Raw genomic sequence first — 27,234 nt, forward strand, 5'->3', positions numbered from 1 at the left:
AATTTCCTTTTTAATTTCACTCCTGCACTTTCTATACTCCTCTAGGCTTTCTGCAGTATTGAGCTCTTGGTAACTGACATTTGCTTCCTTTTTTTGCTGTATCTTACCCTGTCTGCTCCTTGACATTCAGGGGGCTCTAGATTTGGCATTCCCACCCTTTTTCTTTGCGGGAGCATATTTGCTCTGAACCCTCACTTTCTCCCCCATGAATGCCTCCCACTGCCCTGACACTGATTTACCTTCAAGTAACTGTTTCCAGTTCACTTTTGCTAAATCACTTCTCAGCTTAGTAAAATTTGCCTTTCCCCAATTGAGAACTTTTACTCCTATTCTACCTTTGTCCTTTTCAATAACAATGCTAAATCTGACTGAATTATGATCACTACCTGCTTTCTGGTTTAAGGACAACCCCAGCTTCTCCAATCTCTCCACTTAACTGAAGTCTCTCATCCCTGGAATCATCCTGGTAAACCTCCTTTGTACCCTCTCCAAGGCCTTGATTTCCTTCCTAAAGTGTGGTGCCCAGAATTGTACACAATCATAGAAAGGTTACAGCACGGAAGGAGGCCATTCGGCCCATCGAGTCTGCGCCGGCTCTATGCAAGAGTAATCCAGCCATTCCCACTCCCCCATCCTTTCCCCATAGCCCTGCAAGTTTTTTACTTTAAAGTACTTATCCAATTCCCTTTTGAAGGCCATGATTGAATCTGCCTCCACCACCCCCTCGTGCAGTGCATTCCAGATCCTAACCACTCGCTGTGTAAACAAAAAAAAGTTTTTCCTCGTGTCACCTATGGTTCTTTTGCCAATCACCTTAAATCCATGTCCTCTGGTTCTTGACCCTTCTGTCAATGGGAACAGTTTCTCACTATCTACTCTGTCTCGACCTTTCATGATTTTGAATACCTCTATTCTTTTGAATCTCCTCGCAACCTTCTCTGTTCCAAGGAGAACAACCCCAGCTTTTCCAGTATATCCACGTAACTAAGTCCCTCATCCCTGGAATCATTCTAGTAAATCTCTTCTGCGCCCTCGCTGAGGCCTTCACATCTTTCCTGAGGTGCGGTGCCCAGAACTGGACACAATACTCCAGTTGTGGCTGAAACAGTGTTTTATAAAGGTTCATCATGACTTCCATACTTTTGTAGTCTATGCCTCTATTTATAAAGCCCAGGATCCCATATGCTTTTTTAACCACTTCCTCAACCTGCCCTGCCACCTTCAACGATTTGTGCACATATACCCCAAGATCTCTCTGTCCCTATACCCTTTTTAGAATTGTGCTTTCTAATTTATATTGCTTCTCCTCGTTCTTCCTACCGAAATGTATCACTTAGCATTTTTCTGCGTTAAATTTCATCTGCCACGTGTCCATCCATGCCACCAGCCTGTCCATATCCTCCTCACCGTTTACTACCCTTCCAAGTTTTGTGTCATATGCAAATTTCCGTACACCTCCCTCCAGTCCGAAAAACAACCGTTCACCACTACTCTCCGTTTCCTGTCCCTTAGCCAATTCTCTAATTGCTGTAATAGCCAATCCTGCCTTCTGTAATCCTGTCCCTTAGCCAATACTCCAACTGAGGCCAAACCAGTGATTTGTAAAGGTTCAGCGTGACTTCCTTGATTTAGTATTCAATGGCCCTCATTACAAAGCCAAATATCCCATACACTTTCTTAACCGCCTTGTCAACTTGCGCTGCAACCTTCAAAGATTTGTGAATATGCGCTCCCAGGCCCCTCTGCACTTGCACCCCCTCAAAATAGAATCCTTTAGATTATACTGCCTCTCCATGTTTCTCATAAAGTGCATCACTTCACATTTATCCACATTAAATTGCATGTGCCGTGTGTCTGCCCATTTCACCAGTCTGTCCACGTCCTCCTCAAGTCTGCTGCTATTTACTACGTTGCCAAGTTTTGTGTCGTCCACATACTTCAAAACTGTACTCGCTTTACCCAAATCCAGGTAATTTATACATAACAAGAAAATCAATGGTCCTAATACCGATCCCTGGGGGACCCCATTGCATACTTCTCTCCAGTCAGAAAAACATCTGTTCACCACTACTCTCTGCCCCCTATCCCTTATCCAATTACATACCCAAATTACCAGCGGCGCTTTAATCGCATGTGCTTCTATTTTCCAAATAAGTCTGTTACGTGATACTTTATCAGATGCCTTTTGAAAATCCATATATGCAACATCTACTGCATGACCTGCATCAACCATCTCTGAAACTTCATCAAAGAACTCAATCAGATTAGTCAGACATGATTTGCTATTAACACATCCGTGCTGGCTGTCCCTTAGTTACCCATGCTTCTCCAAGTGAGAATTAATTTTGGTTTTGACAATGGTGTCTTGTAATTTTCCCACCACTGACGTTAGACTGACTGGCCTGTAGTTACCAGGTTTACCCCTCTTGAAATACTTGAAAAAGAAAACTTTTATAGGGTATGGGAGAAGGGCAGGGGAATGGGCTAAGTGGATTGCTGTTTCAGAGACCGGTGAAAGTACGATGGGATGAATGGCAGCCTGCTTTGCGGTAAAATGCCATGATTCTAAATGTAGCGTGGCAGGATAACGTCCTTGGTGAGCCCAAGGGATGGTGAACATGGCAGAAGGGCTGGAGCAGCCAAAGCAGAGGTTTATAGTCCTCATAGCCCGACCTACGGACCACCCAGCCCCTCAGTTCGTGAAACTGTTCTATAGTTTAGACAAGATCATGTGCCTCCCTGAACCAATAGACAGTTAATTTTAATGCTGGATTATGGCTCCAGGCCTCCATATAAACGAGATATTACTCTACCCAGTCAAAATAGGCTGTAAAGTAAATGTTTCCGACTTGCTGATTGCAGCTATTCAGAGATTTGGAAAGATTTTGGAGGGACCTGCCTTTGCCAGATGATGCCTCACTACATGTTTATTCATTGAAATTTATATGTTTGAGGTGATAGTTTTTTTTCCTGATGAAACAAATTTTGTGTGTTAATGACTAACGTGCACTCTGGGGTAGAGGGTGCACAAGAGTGTCAAGTCTTCAGATTTCAGTGTCTATTAGCTGCTGTGACACATGGTGTTGAAATGCTAAAGATTTGCTAACACAGATAATAGATGTCCATGCATGGTGAGCATCGACTTTGAACCATGGTTTTAATTCCCTATGTAAAATTGGAACATTGAGTGATCTGCTCAGGAAGTTATTTAGAGACTTAAATGTCCCTTGTAAGAACTACCTCGCAGAAACAACCGCTTTGAGTTGATGGAATGTAGCAGGAAGTGGGGAAATGAAGATATTGGTAGTTTGTGGCAATAATAAGTAAGTTACAACTTTTAGTAGGTTTTCACTTTTCAAACTCAACAAATAAGTAAGAAAATCATTGCTGAGTGAGTTCTGCATTGTCAGAGATGCTGTCCTTTCAATGAGGCTCTGTCTGTTTCGATGGTTCAACTGAATGTTGAACGTCCATCCCAAAGCACTATTTGAAAAAGAGCGGGGAGTTCTCCCACTACCGTAGCTAAAATTCTTCCAATAACCAAAACTAATAAAAACCTAATAACTGGTCATTCGCCTCATTGCTGTTTGTGGGATTTTGCTGTGCACAGAATGGCTGCTACTTTTACGTAGGATTACATAGAAATTACAACACAGGAACAGGCCCATTTGTGATGGTGTTTATCCTCCACACAGTTGTAGTCGTATTCCTATGTGCTCACCCTGCTCCTATATCTCTCTATTCCCCTTTCATTAAACCACCTATCTAACCTTTAAATCTTGATGTGATCTCTGCTTCAATCACTAACTCTGGAGTACATTCCAAAGCTTCACAACGCTCTATATAAAAAAAAATTCCCCCGCTCTCTGTCCTAAATGTTTCATATGTAATCTATGTTATAGGCCCCTCAATCACTGTTTCTATCTACTTTGTCCCATCCCTTCACAATTTTAAACAACTTGTCAGATCACCCTTATTCTCCTCTGTTCTGATGATGATAACCCATAACAGTAACTACACTTTAAAGTAATGCATTGGACTTGAAGCACTATAGGACATTTCTGAGACACTTGATAAGGTGGCTTATAAATGCAAGATTCACACACAGTATCAGAACTAAGCCTTAAACTGCCTCAGGCTGAATTTTCAATCTGGTATTTCAAAAATGAAAGTCTCATTTGTGACCTCTTCAAACAAAAAGCAAACACTTTTACTTCTGTCAATTTTTTTACATATTTCTGTTTCTAACAACAAGTATTCATGTCATTGTGCAACTGGTTTGGAGCAGGAATTGAGTCTGGCTGTGCAAAGGAGCTAACCTAACTACATAGTTGAAGCCGAATTAGCAACTATCTCTGCTTTTTAGTTGCATTTCATTTGCTGCTCCAATTTATACTCATATTGGAACTTATTCAGAATACACGATTTCTCCAGTTGGTGAACTTCCCCAATTATGCTGCAATGTGGTTTCACCAACAGGAAAAACATGGTCACTATCAATCTGATCAGAATTGCTTTGAAGTGGTTTCAATGAGACTTGATTTATTCTGTGGTTCTAAACAGGAGTGGAGCAGAGGAAGTTTAAAAACTGCACACACCAACATGCTGCTTGCAAGGTCCACTAACGTGATAGAATCATAGAAGTTTACAACATGGAAACAGGCCCTTCGGCCCAACATGTCCATGTCGCCCAGTTTATACCACTAAGCTAGTCCCAATTGCCTGCACTTGGCCCATATCCCTCTATACCCATCTTACCCATGTGATCATGTAGAGAAGCGTATTGCACGTATTTCTTTGCTGCTGTCAGTTTTAGGGTCAGATATCTAGATAGGGGACTAAAATAATGCCGGCAAAACCCATACTTGATGGGCAACACCTAATTTCTTGCAGGGGATAATCTGTTAAAAACTTTTACTTAAACCGTGTGCGAGCCAATTTGTAGACATGTACAGCAGCATAAACCGTCAGATAGTTTTATATTACTGGTAACGTTATTATTCCAGGAATTGGAAAACCTAAAAACTTGCACCACATTCACAACACTTGAAGACTGTGTTGGAATAGTGGTGACGACTGCAGGAAAGTATCTGTGGGCTCCCTCTGCATGTTTGTTTTTATTCCTTCTTGAGATACAGGAGTTGCTAGCAAGACTGGCATTTATTGGCCATCTCTAGTTGGAAGAGAAGGTGGTGGTGGGCCAACTGAGTGGCTTGCTAGGCCACTTCTGAGGGCAGTAGACATTGGTGTGGGCCTGGGGTGACATATAGGCCCAGACCGGGTAAGGACTGCAAGTTTCAATACCTAAAGGTCCTTGTCCTCTCTTTCTCCTACAATCTTTCATCTTTTGAAACCGAAACTTATGGGGCGATTTTAACCTTGCCCGAGCAGGTGGGGTGTTCCAGTCGGCCAGAAGACTTACCCGTCGATGTATCGCTCCGGTCCCGCTGTCTTCTATTTTAACCCGGTCGTCTGATCAGAAGACAAGGACACCCATCTGAAACTGGCAGGGTCCTTCTTTAAATATGCAGATTGGGGTCTGATGACATATTCGGGCCTGACTGCAATTTTAACTGGTCGCCTGAACGGGAAAGGAATTGTGGCTTTCCTGCAAGGTTAAGCTAGCGGGAAGAGGAGCCGGTGTCAGCAGAGGCCCAAACAGCAGTGTTTTTTTTAAACTTTTCTTTTGGGGCCAGGAGGAGCAGGAGTGCTTCTCCAGTCCTTACAAGGAAAGTTTATACCTCCCTTGTCGGCAACCGCTCTTTTGGTCCCAGTCGGCGACCTCCTGTCACTCAAGATTACGCTCCCGCCAGCTGGCCAGATGAAGCTGGAGTGAGGCAACTGACTGGGGGCATTCAGATGGGGCCTGTGAGTTAAAATTTCTCTGGCCCCTCTTTGCTGAGGCCAGAGGGATTTGGCGCTTGCCTCACCCCCCCCATCCCCCCACACGCTTATCTAATTCCCGCCCCGAGGTAAAACCGGAGCTATAGTGTAACCTAATCACTGCTTGATTTATCTTGCCTTCTTTCTTACTCTTCGACGTTGTTAGTGTCCTGCGCTATGGACCTTGTCTTTTCATCTCTTTCTCAATTTAAAAAAAACATTTTTTTTCTTTCAGTGGGCCTTTTGGATCCCAAAATTTCAAGGACCCTAAAACCAGGCTTTGCTCACACAACATTGGTACCCCGTGTGATTGGCAATCTTAATACCAGGATGCGAGTTGCCACTTTTACACTAGTGCAAACTCACTCCTTTGAAATTCATTCTAATTACTCAGGCACAGGATGAGATTGTGGAGTGGGCATTATGCATAGGTAATGAAGCAGCAGTTAGGGAGAGAGCAAAAGTAATCTGCTAGATTGAGATAGCATCCTTTTCACTTGTCTGTGGTGTTTACAGAACTTTTCTTATTCCACAGGGTTTGCATATTTCACTGCTCTGCGTTACCACAGCAGTGAAATTAAAGCCATTCACTGCAGTAAATTATCGCTACTCCAATTACAGAGAGATTCATTAAAAAGTCCCTTCATAAGCAAAAGCAGCAAAATCAGAGTTTAAGCAACAAAAATAGATGTGTGAGAGTGAGTTAGCAGCTGGAGTGCTATCGAACGGTGGCTAAGTGTGAGTGTTTAAAGGCATTTACTGTAGCCAGCAATTAACAGGTCTCCTCGTCAGCTGAAGTATAAACACATATTGACTGACTTACCTTGTGATGGCATCAGCAGAGATCCATCTTTTTGCAAATGTTACAAACTGCTTTGGGATTTGCTGGCTCCAATTTCCTCAGTTGGATCTGAAGACATTTCATAAGACCCTTGAGAGTGATGTGAACTAGAGAAAAACAAATGAAGCAAGCCAAAGTGAGGGAAAAATGGGAATAAGGACATTAAAACAATAAAAAGGATATAAAATCCATGTTGAGTGGACAGCATAGAATCACCCATATGATGGCAGAGATGGGAAACTTGAATTATGAGGAGAGACTTGAGATATTGGGACTATTTCCAATGGAGCAGAGAAGGCGAAGAGGAAATTCAAAGAGATATTTTGAAGTAATGAGGAATTTTGATATAGGGAAAGACAATTTCCTGTAATTGGGGAAGTCGGTGATGTGGCTCATCAATTTAAAGTCCTCAGTAAGGGAGTGAGGAGTAGTTCCTTCGCATAGAGGATTTTTGAGAATGGACTGCTTTGCTACAAGGAGTGGCTGAGGCAGAGATCACTACATCTTTTAAAGGAAAAATTGGATAAATATTTGAAGCAGAGAAAGATACAAGGTGATGGGGAGAGAGTGAGGCAATGGGACTAGTTGTGCATTGCTCTAGCAAAGCAGGCTCAATGGCCCGAATGGTCTCCTTTTGTGCTGTAAACTTCTACAGTTCTACAAACTCGGGGAAAAGGAAAATTATGTTAAAGTTTTTTTTTAAAAAGGAACAGGGAGATCAATACAGGAATATCTTGAATCAGAAAGCTGCCCAGCAAAGTCATTATATGTGATGCAAGTCAACCAACCACACTGCACAAATTGTACATTAACTCAATTTTATAATGCACCACAATAGTTACCACAATGCCGGGTAATGAGAGGGGCAGTTGGACAACTGGATTTAATATGCAATTACTCAATGACCGGGTTACGTATTATGGCCTTTTGTTCTATAATAGGCATTTTGACTTGTGTCCTTAGTTGTCCTGAGGTTTGTTGCTCAAACAAGAGAGCTGAAGTCTCTCGGCAACAAGGGTAAACAGTATGGCACTGCTTTCCTTAAATCCCTACTGCAATGTAAGAGCGCATGAATAACACTCTACCCTGCCCCTGCCAACCCCAAGGTTAACTTGCATACAAAAACATCCTTGGAAAAAAAAAATCTTTTTCACTCAGTTTTGTTCTTGTGCAATTCATTTCTTTCTCTTTTAGCACTTGAACAAATGTGGGCCTTTTTCAGTTTTTTTTTCCCCCAGAGAAAGCAATGTTAAGTGTCCTAGCAACCATAAACTGACAGTAGTTTAGAAAGTTATTATGGAAAGTTTACTGAGGTGTGGTCAATTTATGCCAGAAAATGCTGGTGTTTTACTGATAGATGATATGGCGATGCCAGTGATGGACTAGGGTTGACAAATGTAAACAATCTTACAACACCAAGTTATAGTCCAACAATTTTATTTGAAAATCACAAGCTTTCGGAGGCTTCCTCCTTCATCAGGTGAATCACCTGACGAAGGAGGAAGCCTCCGAAAGCTTGTGATTTTCAAATAAAATTGTTGGACTATAACTTGGTGTTGTAAGATTGTTTACATTTACTGATAGATGGCTGATGTTTGTGTCAACCATCGCTGTTTAAAGGAAGGTTCACTGTGCAGGATGGAAGTTTCTGTAAAATTTACAGAATTGGCCTGGATATCGCACAACATGGGACAAACAAAAAATGTACTTTCTTTCCTGTTTGAATTTTTGGTATTTGTCAGGACTGGGAGAAGATCATGTAAAGGAGCAGGAGCTGACCCTTGTTCCTCAGAAGTCTTAATATCTGCCTGGGTCAGCTCCTGCTCCTTTACATGATTGTATATTTTCGACTGGTCCCAGTACATCTGCTTGTGCCTCCTCCCCCACCCCCCACCCCCATAAAATTTATGGGAAATTAAATATTTATTGAACTGATTATTTCCTTTTAATTGCAGGAAACCAAAGGTCATTATGTGGGAAGCAAGGCGAATGACCACACTGCTTGAAATGCATACCAGCCGACTTTGTTATGTTCTCGTGTGATAGTTATCAAAATACAGGGGTAATGTTGGGGGAGGGCAGAACAACTGAATTTGATATGTAATTATCCAGTGCACACGTCTTGCATTACACTGTATTGTGGCCTTATGTTTGTATTATAAGGGGCATTTTGGCTTTTGTACCCAGTCAGCACTCAGGTTTTTATTCAAATCATTCAACAAGAGAATTGAAGTCTCTGGGCAGTGACCTTAAACTGTGAGAAATAATTTCTATAACATGCAAGTTGTTAACAGGTGGAAATGGTAAATTCAAAGGAAGCATCAGGTCTTCACTGCAGGACTGTTATTTTAAAACAATGAATTGTGCAGACACCAGTCTAGGACAGGATGGTAACTTTTAATTGTTCTGCCTGATTTGCTTCTGTTTCCCCTCCCATTTCCCCACTCCCAAGAAACAGCTAAGTGTGTGATTTTATGTAGTCTGGGATAGATACATTCTGCTATTCATTACTATACAATATACTACAATTACAATGCACTACTAGCACGTATTACTTGAACAGTTCTACTCGGAAAGCCATTATTTGTTTCCTTGCTCCACCTCACACCCCTTACCCAGTACTGAGCAGGAGGCTTCAAATTATCGAGTCCATAAGTTTATGAAAGGTAAACTGAGGACAGCAGAGCACGGAGGTAAGTTTCCTTGGACTGGGATAATTTTGCAGTTAATTGTGAAAGTGTCTTTAGTGAACAAATGTCTTTGAAAAATAAAAGGTATTGCGATCAATATATCGTAAGTGCTATATAGTCTATAGTAGGTTCCATTCTTATTTATCTAGTTGCAGCCAACAAATCACCTGCAATGGCTTCTCTTTCCACTCCTGCGCCATTACCTCTGGAGTCCCCAAAGGACGTGTATGCTGCCGACACCCAGCTTTACCTCACCCCCACCTCCCTCAACCCCTCCACTGTCTCTGAATTGTCACACTGCTTGTCTGACATCCAGTACTGAATGAGCAAAAATTTCCTCCAAATAAATATTGGGAAGACCAAAGCCATTGTCGTCTTCTACGCCACAAACTCCGTTCCCTAGTCACTGACTCCATCCCTCTCCCTGGCCACTGTCTGAGGCTGAACCATACCGTACGCAACTTTGCCATCCTGTTTGGCCCTGAGATGAGCTTATGACCACATATCCGCATTATCACCAAGACCGCCTACTTCCACCTCCGTAACATCGCCCGTCTCTGCCCCTGCCTCAGCTTACCTGCTGCTAAAAACCCTCATCCAAGCCTTTGTTACCTCTAGACTTGACTAGTCCAATGCTGTCCTGGCCGGCCTCCCACCTTCCACCCCCCGTAAACTTGAACTTATCCAAAACTCTGCTGCCCGTATCCCAACTCTCACCAAGTCCAGTTCACCCATCACACCTGTGCTCGCTGAACTATTGGCTCCCGTTCCAGGAACACCTTGATTTTAAAGTTCTCATCCTGGTTTTCAAATCCCTCTGTGGCCTCGCTCCTCCCTATCTCAGTAACCTCCTATAATCCTCCAAGATCTCTGCGCTCCTCCAATTTTGGCCTCTTGTCCATCCCCGATTTTAATCGCTCCACCATTGCCTTCAGTTGCCTCGTCCCTAAGCTCTAGAATCCCCTCCCTAAACTTCTCTGTCTCTCTACATCTCTCTCCTCCTTTAAGATGCTCCTTAAAACCTACCTCTTTGACCAAGCTTTTGGTCACATGTCCTTATGTGGCTTGCTGTCAAATTTTGTTTGGTAATGCTCCTCTGAAGCACCTTGGGACTTTTTACTACGTTAAAGGCACTTTATAAATGCAAGTTGTTGTTGTTGTTGTTGTACATCATATCTATGGCTTGCTGCAATATAATTAGGGACTCTTGGTGAGATTTTGTTCAAATCCGCAGGTCCTTAATGTCTGTGCTGGCTGATGCCATGCAAAGGGTTAATATTTAGTTTTCCCCAGCTCCCTTCAACCATTTATGAGTTCATTAGTCCTGGCATATACCAGCCCTGTGCTGCATACGCTTGAACTGATGCATTCACATGGGTATTTCAGAAGTTCATAAGTAACGGATATTGATGGGCCACCGAGCCTTTCTCAATGTAACATGAGCTCCAGCTGAATTATTGAGTGTGATGTTTTGACCTTTCAGATAGAAGCCTCATGGTGGTTTGTCACATGTCTGTCTCTCTCTCTCTCTCTCTCTTTTTCTCTCTTTTCTTTCTCTCTCTCAGGACAGTGCATTGAGTCTGTGAGCTGTAGTCTGTATTTTTTTTAAAAAGACTACAAAGTGAGTATGATAAGCAGATTGCTTCAGTGTTTAGTGTAATTATTCCCTAAAGCGACTCTTAAGTGCTTCTTCCTGACAGCATCACAGCCAGAAAGCCAGCTGTTAAGATAAAATATGATAGCACAAGTGGCAAAATCATATTCACTCTTCAAGAATGAATTACTGGCACTTTTCTTCTGTCTGTTTTATATTTTTTTAAATAAGCACTGCTTAGAATGGTGTGAAGTGTGAGCCATTTTAACGTCGAGAACAGCCAGATTGTATTATTCTAAGCTACACTTTATAATATGTATAATAGTTGATATTTTAAATCATTATGCAGTCAGTACAGAATACAGTAAAAGCAGTGCAATAAATCTGAAAAGATGAGGCGTCATTATGTTACAAGAGCTAGAGGTGTAAGCCTCACATGATATTCTCTGGAAATATATATTACAGTAGGTTATCAGGACAATTCGGATAGCAACTGCAGTATCTTCTGCATTGAAATTGCATGTAAAATACAGGGAATGTAATCTCTGAATTCTATTTAATGGACAGATGAACTCTGGCCACTTGTGCAGCTGGCGTGACTTAATTTGACTGGCTTGAGCACTTTTACTGGCCTCCGTACAGTGAACCACAAAACTGCCATGCAGGAAGTAGAATAAAATTATCCACGGTTTTCCTTTGTAGGCTTTTGCAGAGTGCAACCTGGGTCTACTGCCAGAACAGTACTTTTGTGGTCATCCACAGAACTTTGCATTTTAAAAGGAGTTATGAAACCTCTGTTCATGAACTTTGCCCACTCTTTCCCTGAGACTTCCCCTACCCAATGCCTCAGCTTCTGATTTGCCTGAGAAGTTGCTTGCTGTTGGAGACAATGTCCATAAGCTTCCTGAAACCTTTTTCAGCTGAAGTCAGTTCAATTTGACAGTTCCCTATAATTATTATGGAGCTGTTTTCAATGTCAGAGGACTTGATTTTTGGATTGTTTTTGCATCTATCAATTCCTTCTCACCACAACAACAATGCCATATGCAGATTGGGGAGCAGGCTGCTTGAGCATTAATAGCCGACAGTCTTATGAAATGCAGAAAACAGCAGGTTCGTTTACAATATATAATCGTTTTTCCCAGGCCCAAAGCTGCAACTCCTGACTTTCTGGAGCCCTGACTCCCACTGGTGTACTGACTGCCTCAAATTCTTGGCAATAATCGAGGTTTCAATAGAGTTTGCATGTTGCTGTTTAAAACCCAGTTTAACAAAATTATGCACATTGTACTTCTACTTAATTGGAAAGAGCTAAAGCAACTAACTTCTGGCAAAGGTGTTTCAGTTTATTAAAATGCAAGAAATTTAATGTACTGGATTTCAACAAATTTGTCAAAAAAAGCAACTGTTAAAGCTGGAATTAGAAAATATATCTCTGCCAGGTAAACAGTGTCAAAAGCATTATTTCACTGGTTTCCTGGCTCCATGTCAATGGTGTAGTATAAAGAATCTTTTTAAACAAAAGTAAAAACTCCAGTGAGATGTGGAACAAATTTCGCTTAAAAATCTCTAAGCTGAAATGTATACAAGAGAACTTACTTGATCATTGTGTTTCCAGCCCAAAGAGCAGTGCTGGATCTAGTTCTGGGGAATGAAGTGGGGCAGGTGACGCATGTTTCAGTGGGGGAGCACTTGGGGAACGGTGATCATAATATCATTAGGTTTAGAATAGTTATGGAAAAGGACAAGGAACAATCAAACCTAAAAATACTTAACTAGAGGAGAGCTAATTTCAGTGAAATAAAAAGGGATCTTGCCCAGGTGGATTGGAATCCAAAATTGATAGGCAAAACAGTAATTGAACAATGGGAGGCCTTCAAGGGGGAGATGGTTGGGGTACAGAGTAGACGCATTCCCACGAGGGAGAAAGGAAGGACATCCAAAGCTAGAGCTCCCTGGATGATTAAAGATATAGAGATTAAAATGAAACAGCAAAAGGAGGCTTATGACAAATGTAAGGTTCATAATACAGTAGAGAACCAAGCTAAATACAGAAAATACAGAGGCGATCTAAAAAAGGGAATAATAGGGGCAAAGAGAGTATGAGAATAGATTGGCGGCTAACATAAAAGGGAACCCAGAAGTCTTTTATGAACATATAAATGGTAAAAGGGTAGTCAAAGGAAGGGTTGGGCCAATTAGGGACAAAAAAGATGATCTTATGGAGGTATAGGGTATGACTGCAGTACTAAACGAATACCTCGCATTGGTCTTCACTAGAGAAGAGGATGCTGTCAATGTAGCATTAAAAGAGGAGGTAGTAGCGATATTGGATAGGATAAAAATAGATAGAGAGGAGGTACTTCAGGTTGGCAGTACTCAAAGTAGAAAAGTCACCCGGTCCAGATGGGATGCACCCTAGGTTACTGAGGGAAATAAGGGTGGAAATTGCAGAGATTCTGGCCACAATCTTCCAATCCTTAGATATAGGGGCGTGCCAGAGGACTGGAGGATTGTAAATGTTATACCCCTGTTCAAAAAAGAGGAGTGATAAACCTGGCAATTACAGGCTAGTCAGCCTAATTGGTGGTGGTGGGAAATTTTTAGGGGCAATATCTGGGACAAAATTCATTGGCACTTGGAAAAGTATGGGTTAATAAATGAAAGTCAGCAGTGAATTGTTAAAGGAAAATCATGTTTGAAGTAACTGAGAGGGTTGATGTGTATATGGACCTTCAAAAGGAATTTGATAAAGTGCCACATAATAGACTTGTAAGCAAAATTAAAGCCCATGGGATTAAAGCGTGGATACAAAATTGGCTAAGGGACGAATGGTTGTTTTTCAGACTTGAGGGAAGCATACAGTGGTGTTCCCCAGGGGTTAGTATTAGGATCACTGCACTTTTTGATACATATTAATGACCTGGACTTAGGTATACAGAGTATAATTTCAAAGTTTGCGGATGGCACGAAACTCGAGAATGTAGTAAACACTGTGGAGGACGTAGACGGACAGGTGAAATGGGCAGACTCATGGCAGATTATGTTTAAAGCAGAGAAGTATGAATTGATGCATTTTGGTAGGAAGAACGAGGAGAGGCAATATAAACTAAATGGTAAATTTTAAAGGGGGTACCGGAACAGAGAAATCTGTGGGTGTATGTATATAAATCTTTGAAGGCGGTAGGACAAGTTGAGAAGGCTGTTAAAAAAGCATATGGCGATCCTGGGCTTTATTAATAGAGGCATAGAGTACAAAAGCAAGGAAGTGATGCTAAATCTGTTATAAAACACTGGCTAGGCCTCAGCTGGAATATTGTGTTCAATTCTGGGCACCACACTTTAGGAAGGATGTCAAGGCCTCAGAGAGGGTGCAGAAGAGATTTACTGGAATGGTACCGGGGATGAGACACTTCAGTTATGCGGAGAGACTGGAGAAGCTGGGGCTGTTCTCTTTAGAACAGAGAAGGTTAAGTGGGGATATGATAGAGTTGCTCAAAATCATGACCGGTTTTGATAAAGTAAATAAGGAAAAACTGTTTCCAGTGGCATAAGGGTCAGTAACCAGAGGATACAGATTTATGATGATTGGCAAAAAAACCAGAGGCGACATGAGGAAGCATTTTTTTTTACACAGTGAGTTGTTATGATCTGGAATACGCTGCCTTAAAGGGCGGTGGAAGCAGATTCAATAATAATTTTGAAAAAGGAATTGGATGAATACTTGAGAAAATATTTACAGAAGTAGGGAGTGGAACCAATTGGATGTCTCTTTCAAAAAGCCGGCACAGACACGATGGGCCGAATGGTCTCCTCCTGTGCTGTAACAATGCTTTGATTATGTGATGCCTTTAATTTAGACATAAAATATCTGCACCTTTATTGTGGTTGCTCAGTGGGCAGGGCCCCATGTTGGTGGTACTGAGACACACAGACCAGACTGATTTCATGTTTGATCCCTTTTCTCTCCTGATTTATTCAGCCTCAGCCTGGACAGCGATGTCCTTGTGAAGAGAGGAAAAAAGTTTGTCCCAGGGCTCTTGCTCTTGATCTCTGCCTTATACTTCCATGAGACTCTTGAGATTAAAAATTTCTTGTCACAGGAACTTTTTTTTTGCTAATTTTGCTGGAGCAGCACTTTGCTTTTTTCTCTCTGTCTGCCCACTCCAATTAATATTTGACTCATACATAGGCCAACTTCAAAAAAACAGTTTGTAAGTTGGGGAGCAACCCTTTTGTGAATCACTTTTTCCTCGTGCGAGGGTTCACGTTTGAGTGCAGCCTATACACAGGGACGACAGTGCATGCATTGATACAGTTTACGTAGTAGACAGTTTGAGAAATTGTCTAATAAGTTTCCCAGGACTTATCTAACTTTGGGTCTCCTTGAAGTCTACACTTGGATAGAATTTCACATCCAGTTTGACAGCGAGGATCTTGGGTCTGAAGCTACTGTATTAAACTTAAATAAGGGCCATTATAAAGGAATGAGGGCAGAATTGGCTAAAGTGGACTGGGTAAACGGATTGGATGGTATGATGGTGGATAAACTGTGGCAAACATTTAAAAAGATATTTTATGACTTGCAACAAAAATATATCCCTGTTAGGAGGAAAGACTCCACAAAAAGGGTGAACCAACCATGGCTAACTAAGGAAGTCAAGGATAGTATCAGGTTAAAAGAAAAAGCATACAACATGGCAAAGATTACTGGTAAGCCCGAAGATTGGGAAAACTTTAAAAACCAGCGAAAGACGACTAAAAGAATAATAAAGAGGGAGAAAATAAATTATGAGGGTAAACTAGCAAGAAATATAAAAACTGACAGTCAAAGCTTCTACAAGTATATAAAAAGGAAGAGGGTAGCTAAAGTAAACATTGGTCCCTTAGAAGATGAGACTGGGGAAATAATAATGGAAAACAAGGAAATGGCAGAGGAATTGAACAGATATTTTGTACCTGTCTTCACAGTAGAAGACACTAATAATATACCAGTAATAGTAATAGTAGAAAATCAAGGGGCAAAGGGGAGGGAGGAACTAAAAACTATCACTAGAGAAAAAGTACTTGGTAAACTAATGGGTCTAAAGGCTGACAAGTCCCCTGGACCTGATGGCTTGCATCCGAGGGTTTTAAAGGAAGTGGCTACAGAGATAGTGGATGCATTGGTCATAATCTTCCAGAATTCACTAGATTCTGGAAAGGTCCCAGCGGATTGGAAAACCGCAAACATAACACTGCAGTTGTACCGGGCCTTGGTGAGACCACATCTGGAGTATTGTGTGCAATTTTGGTCTCCTTATCTGAGGAAGGATGTCCTTGCCATGGAGGGAGTGCAACGAAGGTTTACCAGACTGATTCCTGAGATAGCAGGACTGACATATGAGGAGAGGTTGGGTCGACTAGGCTTATATTCACTAGAGTTTAGAAGAATGAGAGGTGATCTCATCGAAACACATAAAATTCTAACAGGACTAGACAGACTTGATGCAGGGAGGATGTTCCCAATGGCTGGGGAGTCCAGAACAAGGGGTCACAGTCTCAGGATACGGGGTATGCCATTTAGAACCGAGCTGAGGAGAAATTTCTTCACTCAGAGGGTGGTGAACGCGTAGAATTCTCTACCACAGAAGGCAGTGGAGGCCAAGTCATTAGATGTACTCAAGAAGGAGATAGATATATTTCTTAATGCTAAAGGGATCAAGGGATATGGGGAAAAAGCGGGAACAGGGTACTGAGTTATACGATCAGCCATGATAATTTTGAATGGCGGAGCAGGGCCGAATGGCCTACTCTTGCTCCTATTTTCTATGTTTCTACCCCTATTCAAGAAGGGAGTGAGACAGAAAGCAGGTAACTATAGACCAGTTAGCCTAACATCTGTCATTGGGAAAATGCTAGAATCCATTATTAAGGAAGTAGTAGCAGGACATTTGGAGACTCATAATACAATCAAGGAGAGTCAACATAGTTTTATGAAGGGGAAATCGTGTATGACAAATTTATTAGAGTTCTTTGAGGAAGTAATGGGCAGGGTGGATAAAGGGGAACCAATGGATGCAGTATATTTGGATTTCCAAAAGGCATTCGATAAGGTGCCACATAAAAGATTACTGCATAAGATAAGAGCTCATGGTGTTAGGGGGAATCTTCTGGCATGGATAGAGGATTGGCCAACCAACAGAAAACAAAGAGTCGGGATAAAAGGGTCATTTTCAAAATGACAATCTGTAACTAGTGGGGTGCCGCAGGGATCAGTGCTGGGGCCTGAACTATTTACAATATATATCAATGACTTGGATGAAGGAACAGAGTGTCTTGTGGCCAAATTTGCTGATGATACAAAGATAGGTGGAAAAGCAAGTTGCGATGAGGACACCAGGGGCTCGATTTTACCGTCGGGTTTCCTGTGGCTTTCCAGCGGGGGGGCCCCGAAAATCCCGATATCCAGACACGTGACCGGATCGCGCCTCGATCCCGCCCACGTCCGGGTTCCGCGCTGACGTGCGGGGGTGCTTGCGCAGCCCCCGCTGGTGGGAATCCCGCAGGCAATTAAAGCCAGCGGGATGCCACTTGAGTGTATTTACTTTGGTTGTTCAGGTCATTAACTGACCTGATTAAGGGACTGTGTGTGATTTTGGATAAACATGGGACTGTTTCACACACTGGGGGAAACAGTCCCAGTTGAAATGGACGTGTTGCAGCCGTCAGCCTGTGACAGCTGCAAAGGTCCATTTGACAGGTGGGGTGGGGGGAGACCCTCAGCCATTGCAGGAGGCCGCTCTGTCACTTGGGACAAAGTTTGGCCTCCACCACCCTCCTCCTGATGGTCGAAGTCACCAACCTGCACACTTACCCCGGGGTCCAGAGACATGTACCTACATTGCGGACCCCCTCAGATGTACATCTTGCGGATGGGGGCCGCCGTAGCTGCAGTCATGACCTCCTCGGAGGGCGAACGGCATCACCAGCCTCACCAGCCTCGCCATCCACGCCGTCAACCTTTGACACGTGGAGCTCCACAACAGAGTGCTGTGACACATCCACCTGCACAGCAGGAGGGAGGGCTACCGCAGAGAGAGATGCGTCGCAGAGGGCACTACCCTCGCCCCACGTTCCACAGACCGAGGCTCAGCCTCCTGTACCTCTCTGAGCAGCAGTGCACACGGAGGCTCAGAGTCACTCGACATGTAGCCGTGGACATCTGCAGCCTCTTTCATGCCGAGCTGCTCCTGGCTGGCCCGTGCACCATCTTCCTACCTGTCGCTGTCAAAGTCACCACTGCCCTCCCGAACTTCTGCTCCACAGCCTTCCAGGCTGCAACCGGGGACATCCCCGATGTCTCTCAGTCGTCTGCGCAGAAGAACCCTGCAAATACACCTACACTCACTCTGCAGTGACACACTGGGTGGCATCAGTGGTGGGTCCTCATAGGGATACCCAGGAGCGGGCATTATTGCACAAACCGGACAGGATTCGCGAAGACATGGCAGTAGTGGTGCCAATATAATGTGTGATGTGAGTTGTTCTTTAATTCAATAGAAGTAAGAACCATGACAATCCCTCAAACACCCTTGTGCATCCCCTTCATGCTCACGACACGTTTGCCTTACGCTGCTTACTGCACATATGTGATGCATGCCCTGTGGCTGCAGCACAGGTGGTGGCAGGTTGAGTGAGGCTGGCCGTGAGAGAGATGCACGAGAGGGTGACTATGGGATAGAGCCATGAGATTGTATGAGGATTGGGTTGCGTGGTAGTGGCGGGGTGAGTACTCGCGAGGTGAGTAGGTGCAGGTAAGTTGAGGATGAGGTTTGAGTGGGTATGAGGGGTCATGTGACAGAGTAGTGTTGGCAGTGCCGAAGGAGATGTGGGGTGGGGGCAGTGTTGTGGCAGGCGTAGTGTAGGGGAAAGACTACGTGTTCTCACTGTTGCTGACCTACTGAGGTCATTGGAGCGCCTCCTGCACTGTATGCAGGTGGGCGATATGTTTGTGGCGCAGGTGACCCCCTCTGCCACCTCGAGCCAGGCCTTCTTGGTGGCAGAGGTGGGCCGCTTCCTCCCGCCCGCCGGGTGGAAGATCTCTGTCCTCCCCCTCCTTCTCACCCCATCTAATGATACCTGGGGTGAGGCATCATTAAACTGGGAGCAGCCTTCCCCCTGGGCTGCTCCATGCTGTAATTTTTGCTGTTTGTGGCAGCATCTGTCAGTGGAGGACTGCCCCTTTAAATAGGGCGCCTCCAGCTGACAGATCTTACTGCGCATGCGCAGCCCGCCCAACGCGCAGATCAGCATCGGGGAACCCGGAGGAGCAGGTAAGTGGATCCAATTAGTGTGTTGCCTGCTACGATCGCGCGGGCAACCCACTAATTTCACCGGGCGCGTTTTCAACGCGCCCGCTGGCCTACCCGCCGAGTACCCGCACCCCTGGTAAAATCGGGCCCCAAGTGTCTGCAAAGGGATATTGACAGGTTAAGTGTGCAAAAATTTGGCAGATGGAATATAATGTGGGAAAATGTGAAGTCATCCACTTTGGGAGGAAAAATAAAAAATCAAAATATTATTTGAATGGAGAAATACTACAAAATGCTGCGGTACAGAGGGACTTGGGTGTCCTCGTACATGAAACACAAAAAGTCAACATACAGGTGCAGCAGGTAATCCGGAAGTCAAACGGAATATTGGCCTTTATTTCTAGAGGGATGGAGTATAAAAGCAGGGAAGTCATGCTACAACTGTACAGGGTGCTGGTGAGACCACACCTGGAGTACTGCATACAGTTCTGGTGCCCTTATTTAAGGAAGGACATACTTGCATTGGAGGCAGTTCAGAGAAGGTTTACTAGGTTGATTCCGGGTATGGAAGGGTTGTCTTTTGAGGAAAGATTGAACAGGTTGGGTCTATACTCATTGGAGTTTAGAAGAATGAGAGGAGACCTCATTGAAACATACAAGATTCTGAGGGGACTCGATAGGTTAGATGCTGAGATGATGTTACCCCTCATGGGTGAATCTAAAACTAGGGGGCATCGTCTCAGAATAAGTGGTCGCCCGTTTAAGACAGAAATGAGGAGGAATTTCTGCTCCCAGAGGGTCGTGATTCTTTGGAATTCTTTACCCCAAAAAGCTGTGGAGGCTGAGTCATTGAATACATTCAAGGCTGAGTTAGACAAATTTTTGATCAGCAAGGGGGTCAAAGGATATGGGGAAAAGGCGGGAAATTGGAGTTGAGGTAAAAATCAGATCAGCCATGATCTCATTGAATGACGGAGCAGGCTCGAGAGGCCGAATGGCCTACTCCTGCTCCTATCTGTTATGGTCTTATGGATCTGTGCAGTCTTTACATTTTTGGATGAAGCCTGTTTGATCTTTATCGGTCCATATGAAGCATAGAATTTTACAACAGATAAGAAGGCCATTTGGCCCATCACAGCTGCACCAGTTCTCTGAGTGAGCTATCCACTTAGATTGCTCTGCCATGTGTAAAATGTACAAGGGAATCTGAAAATTTTCTACCACCCCCTTTTTATTTTTTTTAATATAACTGGTAAAATGGAGAAACATTACTACAATTAGGATCAGTCACTTTTTTGATAGGTGGTGTAGCCTTGAATATTTGAAAGTTGTGTTGGGAATAGCCCTTTTTTCTTGAAAAATGAGGTACATATAAAATGAATTAACATAATATATATATATAAGAACAGACTGCAATCATTGCTGTACCTTTCTCTGTCTACCCCTCTTTCCCCCCCCTCCCCCCACTCCTCTCCCCCACTTCTACAAATAAATCATAGCAGCTACAAAGGAATATGGATCCTGGTGTGTGGAGCAGAACCTTCATGTTAGCTGATAATATACCTGTTGTGCTAAATGAGCTGTTATGCTGTTGGGAAACCAGAGTAGTGGTTGTTAGAGAAGCTTGGTGCATAGCTAAGAGTTGCACTGCACTCTTTGCTGTTTGCCTTTAGTAAACCTGTGTGTACTTGTGTCTCCTAGCAACTTCTACGAGAGATGCAGCAGATGGCCAGTCGCCCTTTTGCCACCATCAATGTTGCCTTGGAGACAGAAGAGGAGCCGCCCGATCTCATTGGAGGAAGCATCAAGGTAATGAGAAGTCCCTTTGTATACCTGTTATTTTACACCAAACTTGAGGAAGGGAACAGTTGATAAATCACTGTCTCAAATTGTCTAGTTGGTGTTTATTGCTGTTTTTGCTCTATTTACAAAAATGTCCATTTGTACCCAGTGTTTATTAAGATTTGTGATACAGAGCTGTCCATTTGACTAACGTATCATAACATTATCTGCCTCCATCCCTATCTGCACTATTTCATTTCCTGTATGAAATGGGCATTCAAGGTTGCTAGGTGCTGTAGAAAAGACGGAAGCAAATAGAGGCCACCAGAAGTAGGATTTGCTGAAACATTATTTCCAGCTTGATTTTGGTGGGTTTTTTTCCTCTTGCCAATAACTTATCCATTTACCTTTGTGCCAATTTCCACTACTGTTCTAGGAGGGACACAGTAGATTTCCCATGGGACATTCCCTTGTTCCTTTGCTTTTTAGAAAAGGACACTGTGGAGCAATGACAGGCAGCACCAGAGATGCAGGTCCTCCTGCTGTAACCTCACCAGAATATACAGACAGAGGTAGGGACACGTCTAGTTGTCCCAGGATCAGAGGTTGATGAGGCTTTGCTTTATAAAACCCGACACCTTCTTTGTAGGCAAGTCGCTGTAAGGGGAAATAGAGTAAACAATGGTGCGATAAAGTGTTGGCATTACTGATGAATTTGGGCCAAGCTCCTCCTGGAAGAGGAAGTGAGGCTAGAATGGTTTTTGGAAGAGTGGACCTCCTGTTACTTTCAGTGAAAGGAATGATCTGAGAGTTTTCATAATCTAGTTCAGTGAGAGACAGTAGGAAGGACAATTCAGTAATGTGGGGGACAATAGGAAGAGTCAGAAAAAATGCAGAATGTCATCAAGAACTCACAACTACCACTTCCCATTTCCGGCCTCCCTCCCTCCCTCAGGATTCTGAGCACTTCCTCCTCATAGTGGAAGAGAGTGCAGAGGTTTGGGGGGTCTTCCATCACAAATTTCTCTCTGCTTTATGGGCTATCTTGCCTTTGAAAAGGAGAACAAATGGGCCAAATTACCTTTGGTTACCATGACATCCAGTAATAAGTTCTCAACATACAAACATACAAAAATGATGCACAGGAAAAGACCAGCTGGTCCGTCCTGCCTGCAGTCGTAATGCTTTAAGCATCATGATTCACAAATACAGACAGTAATGAGTGTGTAATAGGCAGTCATATATCATCCAAGGCTTTTTGTGGAGTGTAAGGATGCAAAAGGTGTGCTACTTAACAGGCATTGATTATAAGCAGTTCAGCTGTATGTGAGGAGAAGATATTTGTAACTGGCAGGCGTGTTTAGTACAGTGAATTCTTGGAAGACGTGGCTGGTCCCTTCTGCATCGCTTGACTTGGTAAGAACATAAAACTTTTTCAAGCATTGATTGACCGTGTGTTGGGTATTGGACTTGGTTCCCACTGCCCTGGTCATCTCCATTCATTGCACTTGTGCAGCTAGCTCTCCACTGGGGCCTCTGTTTCTCTATTCCAAACAGGGCTAGACCTCCAGCAGCAGCACTTCTGTGTCCGACCTGCAGCTGACCTCAGACACTTTTTGGCAAAGACTGATGATACTTTAAAGCTGATGGTGCCTGGCCCTTTAAACTGCTTCAGGCCTTCAAATCCTACAGCAGAACACTTTATCCCATCTTCCAACAAGCTTCCAATCGATTGGCTTCCTGAGTGGAACACTGGAAGAGGTTGCAGAGATAGGGAGGGGCGAAATACAAGGATGAGAATTCTAAATTTTAATTATTGAGGGATCGAGAGATGATGCATGTCAACAAGGACAGAGGGTTATTGGTGAACTGGACTTGGTGTGGGATAGAACACAACAGCAGAGTTTTGGATGTACTGAGGTTGGGATGCTGGCTTGGGAGCATGAAAATTGTTGAGTCTTTAGGTGACAAAAGCATGAATGAGAGTTTCGCTGGCAGATGAGCTGAGTTGAGGGCAGTGGTAAAGTAGGTATATCTTTACAATGGAAAGGATTTGGGGTCATGGTCTCAGCTCGGGAGAAGATAGGATGCAATGGTTGCGAGCAGTCTGGTTCAGTCTGAAGCACTGGGGATTGGAGTCAGTGGTGACTGTACAGAGTTTATGGTGGGGGCCAAATACAATGGCTTTGGTCTTCCCAATGTTTGGCCGGACAAAATTGCAGCTTATTCAAGACTGCATGTCAGACAAGCTGACTGGTTGTCAGCAGCATACATGTGGAAGCTGAATCTATGTCTGCAGATGAGATCTATAGAATTTTGGACTCCAGGGGAACCAAGGGATATGGGGATCGAGCAGGAAAGTGGATTTGAGGTTGAAGATCAGCCATGATTTAATTGAATGGCGGAGCAGGCTTGAGGTGCCGTATGTCCTACCCCTGCTCCTATTTCTTATGTTCTTATGATGTTGCTGAGGAGCAGCATGTAGATGCGGAAGAGGAGGTCACCGAAGACGGAGGACTCTTTTGAAGTGATGGTGACATTGGTGAAGAGGCTCTGGCTATGATTGGATAAGTTAGAACTAAACCAAGCAAGGGCAGTCCCATTGAGCTGGACGGTGGAGGAGAGGCATTAGAGGAGGCTAGTTTGGCAACTGTGTCAAAGGCTGCAGCGAGGACAAGGAGAGATAATGCATCATAGTCATTATGTTGTTCTTGATTTGGTTAGGGCTCTGTTATTGCTATGAAAGGGGCGGAAGCGTGGTTGGCGGGATACAAACTGGGAGTTGCGGGATAGATGGGCATGGATCACGGAGGCAACAAGCTATATAAAACGCTGGTTAGGCCACAGCTGGAGTACTGTGTGCAGTTCTGGTCGCCACACTACAGGAAGGATGTGATCGCTTTGGAGAGGGTGCAGAGGAGATTCACCAGGATGTTACCAGGGCTGGAGCGCTTCAGCTATGAAGAGAGACTGGGAAGATTGGGTTTGTTTTCCTTGGAGCAGAGGAGGCTGAGGGGGGACATGATTGAGGTGTACAAAATTATGAGGGGCACAGATAGGATGGATACTAAGGAGCTTTTTCCCTTCGTTGAGGGTTCTATAACAAGGGGACATAGATTCAAGGTAAAAGGCGGGAGGTTTAGAGGGGATTTGAGAAAGAACTTTTTCACCCAGAGGGTGGTTGGAGTCTGGAACTCACTGTCTGAAAGGGTTGTGGAGGCAGGAACCCTCACAACATTCAAGAAGCATTTGGATGAGCACTTGAAATGCCATAGCATACAAGGCTACGGACTAAATGGTGGAATATGGGATTAGAGTAGACAGGGCTGATGGCCGGCGCGGACACGATGGGCCGAAGGGCCTCTATCCGTGCTGTATAACTCTATGACTCTAACTCTATGACTCTATAACACGTTGAAGGACCTTGGAAAGAAAAGGAAAGGAAGGTTGGAGGTGAGATGGTAGTTTTTAAGGATATGGGTGGATTTTGTTTTGAGAAGAGTGGATGATGGTAACCATGATAGGAGGGAACATGGGAGCCAGGTAAGGAAGTTGGGTGGCCAGCAAATTGGGAATGGGTATGAGTGATGAGGAAGTGAGTCTAATAGACGAGATGAGCTCAGAGGAGGCATGGAGTGGGGTGGGGTGGGGAGAGATGGCAGAGAAACATTTGCAACATTACCAACATTTATGGGATATTTTTCTTATCTTGACTGTTTCTGTTGCGCATGTTGTTTATATTTTCTCAGTGATCAATTCATCTGTGTTGCAATGTTTGTGGCATTTGTTTTCAGTGGAAGTGCCTCAGTATCCATTACCTGTCTTGTGCAAAATTCCACTAGGGAGAAGCTTGTTTTGCCAGTACACATTCTGCTTGTGATTACTGGGCACATGTTAACTCCTGCGCACCAAGTTAGGAATCACAGTAAGTTGTGTAGATGAGAGTAGGAAGTCATAAGAGGACATAAACTGATTAAGTGAGTGGGTAAAACTATGGCAAATGGAGTTCATTGTGGGGAGGTGTGAGATCACCCACTTTGGGTCTAAGAAAAACACCAAATTGAAATATTTTCTTAATGATTCGAGACTAGGAAGTGTGGAGGTACAAAGAGATTTGGGTGCCCATGCGAACAAGTCGCTAAAAGCTCATGAACAAGTACAAAATGTAATCAAAAAGGCTAATGGAATGTTGGCCTTTATTTCAAAGAGGCTAGAATACAACGGGGAAGAACTTGCACTTCAGTTGCAGAGAGCCTTGGTCGTACCCCATCTGGAATACTGTGCTCAGTTTTGAGAAACTCACCTCAGGAAGGATATATTGACCTTGGAGGTGGTGCTGCGCAGCTTCACCAGAATTATACCAGGGTTTAAAGGATTAAATTATGAGGGCAGGTTGCATAATCTTGGCTAATATTCCCATGAGTTTTGAAGGTTATGGGGTGATCAAATTGAGGTATCTAAAATAATAAAAGGATTTGATAGGGTAGAGACAGAGAAACTCTTTCCTCTGGTGAGGGAAAATTAGAACTAGACCATTTAGGAGTGTAATCAGGAAGCACTTTGTCATACAAAGAGTAATAAAAATCTGGAATTCTCTCCCCAAAAGGCTGTGGTGCTAGGTCAATTGACATTTTCAAAATTGAGATTGACTATTTTTATTAGGTAAGGGTATCAAAGGATATGGATCAAAGGCGGTTAAATAGTGTTGAGGTACAGATCAGCCATGACCTGATTGAATGGTGGAACTGGCCCGAGGGGCAGAATGGCTTACTCCTGTTCCTAAGTGAAATAGTTCAGTCCCAATCAGTCGTATAATCACCAAATGGATGCAGAAATGCCATGGGGACATAAGTAGTAAAAGCTTATGGTGACACTGGGGAGGTGGTCACTGTCATCCAGCTTGATCCCCATGGAGAATTTTGTCTCAATGGAATGATGTTCTAAGGTTGCTTTACACCAGTGGTTGTTTATTGTATAAAAAAGGGTCGGGTCCAAAAATTTTACAGTTTACTTTCTTTAACAAGGATGTGTCAGTCATCAAAAACTTCCACCGAATAAAATCTTCCACTACACAAACACAGGTGGTTTCTGAAACATGTTTTTTCCCTGTTCGTTGCCGGATTTGTTTTCTTGTTAGTGTTGCACATTTTTACCGTCCCTAGTGGACATCTTAAACCTCCCAGCATAAAAATCGTCGTGTAGACATTTAATTGAGTCCCATTTGTTAACCTGTCAGATTTATTATTTTTGGAAAAATGTGAACACCATTTGCTGTAAGCAACACCTCTCTGATTTGGTGTTGTCTTGTTTTTTTCTTGATAAGGTTGTGAGAGTTCAGGTAAAGAAAAACCTCTTGATGGCTTTCACATTTTCCAAGGAATATGTGGCTAATGTGTAATTACAGTGTACAGTTGCCCTTAGAATCCTTGGCCTGGGGAGAGACAAATCAGCCAGAGGTTCTGCTCCAGATCTCTCTGCAGTAACTCTTTCTCTCCCCTACACCGCGCACACACCCCCGCCGCGCCCCCCCCCCCCCCCCCCACACCACCACCACCACTGAGAAGTGTGCATTTGTTGACATTGGGTGAGAACAGGATCAGGCTGAGATGTAGATGAATTGAATAGCCTGTGAACACTCGCGGTCACAGCTCACGTATGAGTCAGCGTCATCAAAGAAGTACACTCTTCAAGTGCCTTGGAACATTTTTTAAAAATATGTTTTCTACATTAAAAACGTGATACAAGTGCAAGCTGTTGAGGGGAATGTGGCCGCATGGATAAAGAGCCATACGGTTGGATGGGAAAAAGCAAAGGGCATGAGTAAAAGGATGTTTCTCAGACAGGAAAGATAAGGGATTGGTGGTCCAAAAAAGTGTGTGTTTAGACCAGTCTTGTATTTCCTTTATACATAAATTATCAGCTCTTAGGAATTGAAGGAACAATAGTTTGTGATGATAACAGATTGGGGGCAGAGGGGTTGCAATAAATTGTGATGAGAATTGTGAAGGATTGCAGGAGATGGGCAGATAGTTGGCAGATGGCATTCAGTTAGAGTATGTGATCATACCTTTTGGATTTAAGAATGAGTAAAGCAAAGTCAGTATAAATGGTGAGGTTTTAAATGGAGCAGAAGAACCTTGATGTTCAGAT

At 43.5% G+C, this 27,234-nt stretch overlaps 1 protein-coding gene across 2 annotated transcripts in view; it reads left to right on the plus strand.

The window, feature by feature from the left end:
- atrn (attractin) overlaps positions 1–27,234 on the plus strand; it is a 370,377-nt gene that overhangs the window by 283,187 nt on the left and 59,956 nt on the right. For both annotated transcript variants that reach the window (XM_067981305.1, XM_067981340.1), the window contains exon 27: positions 21,004–21,111. In XM_067981305.1, coding sequence (XP_067837406.1) covers positions 21,004–21,111 — 108 coding nt within the window. The remainder of the gene's footprint in view (positions 1–21,003; positions 21,112–27,234) is intronic.

The sequence above is a fragment of the Heptranchias perlo genome, chromosome 1 (genome assembly GCF_035084215.1).
Source record: "Heptranchias perlo isolate sHepPer1 chromosome 1, sHepPer1.hap1, whole genome shotgun sequence".
NCBI classification, from domain to species: Eukaryota; Metazoa; Chordata; class Chondrichthyes; order Hexanchiformes; family Hexanchidae; genus Heptranchias; species Heptranchias perlo.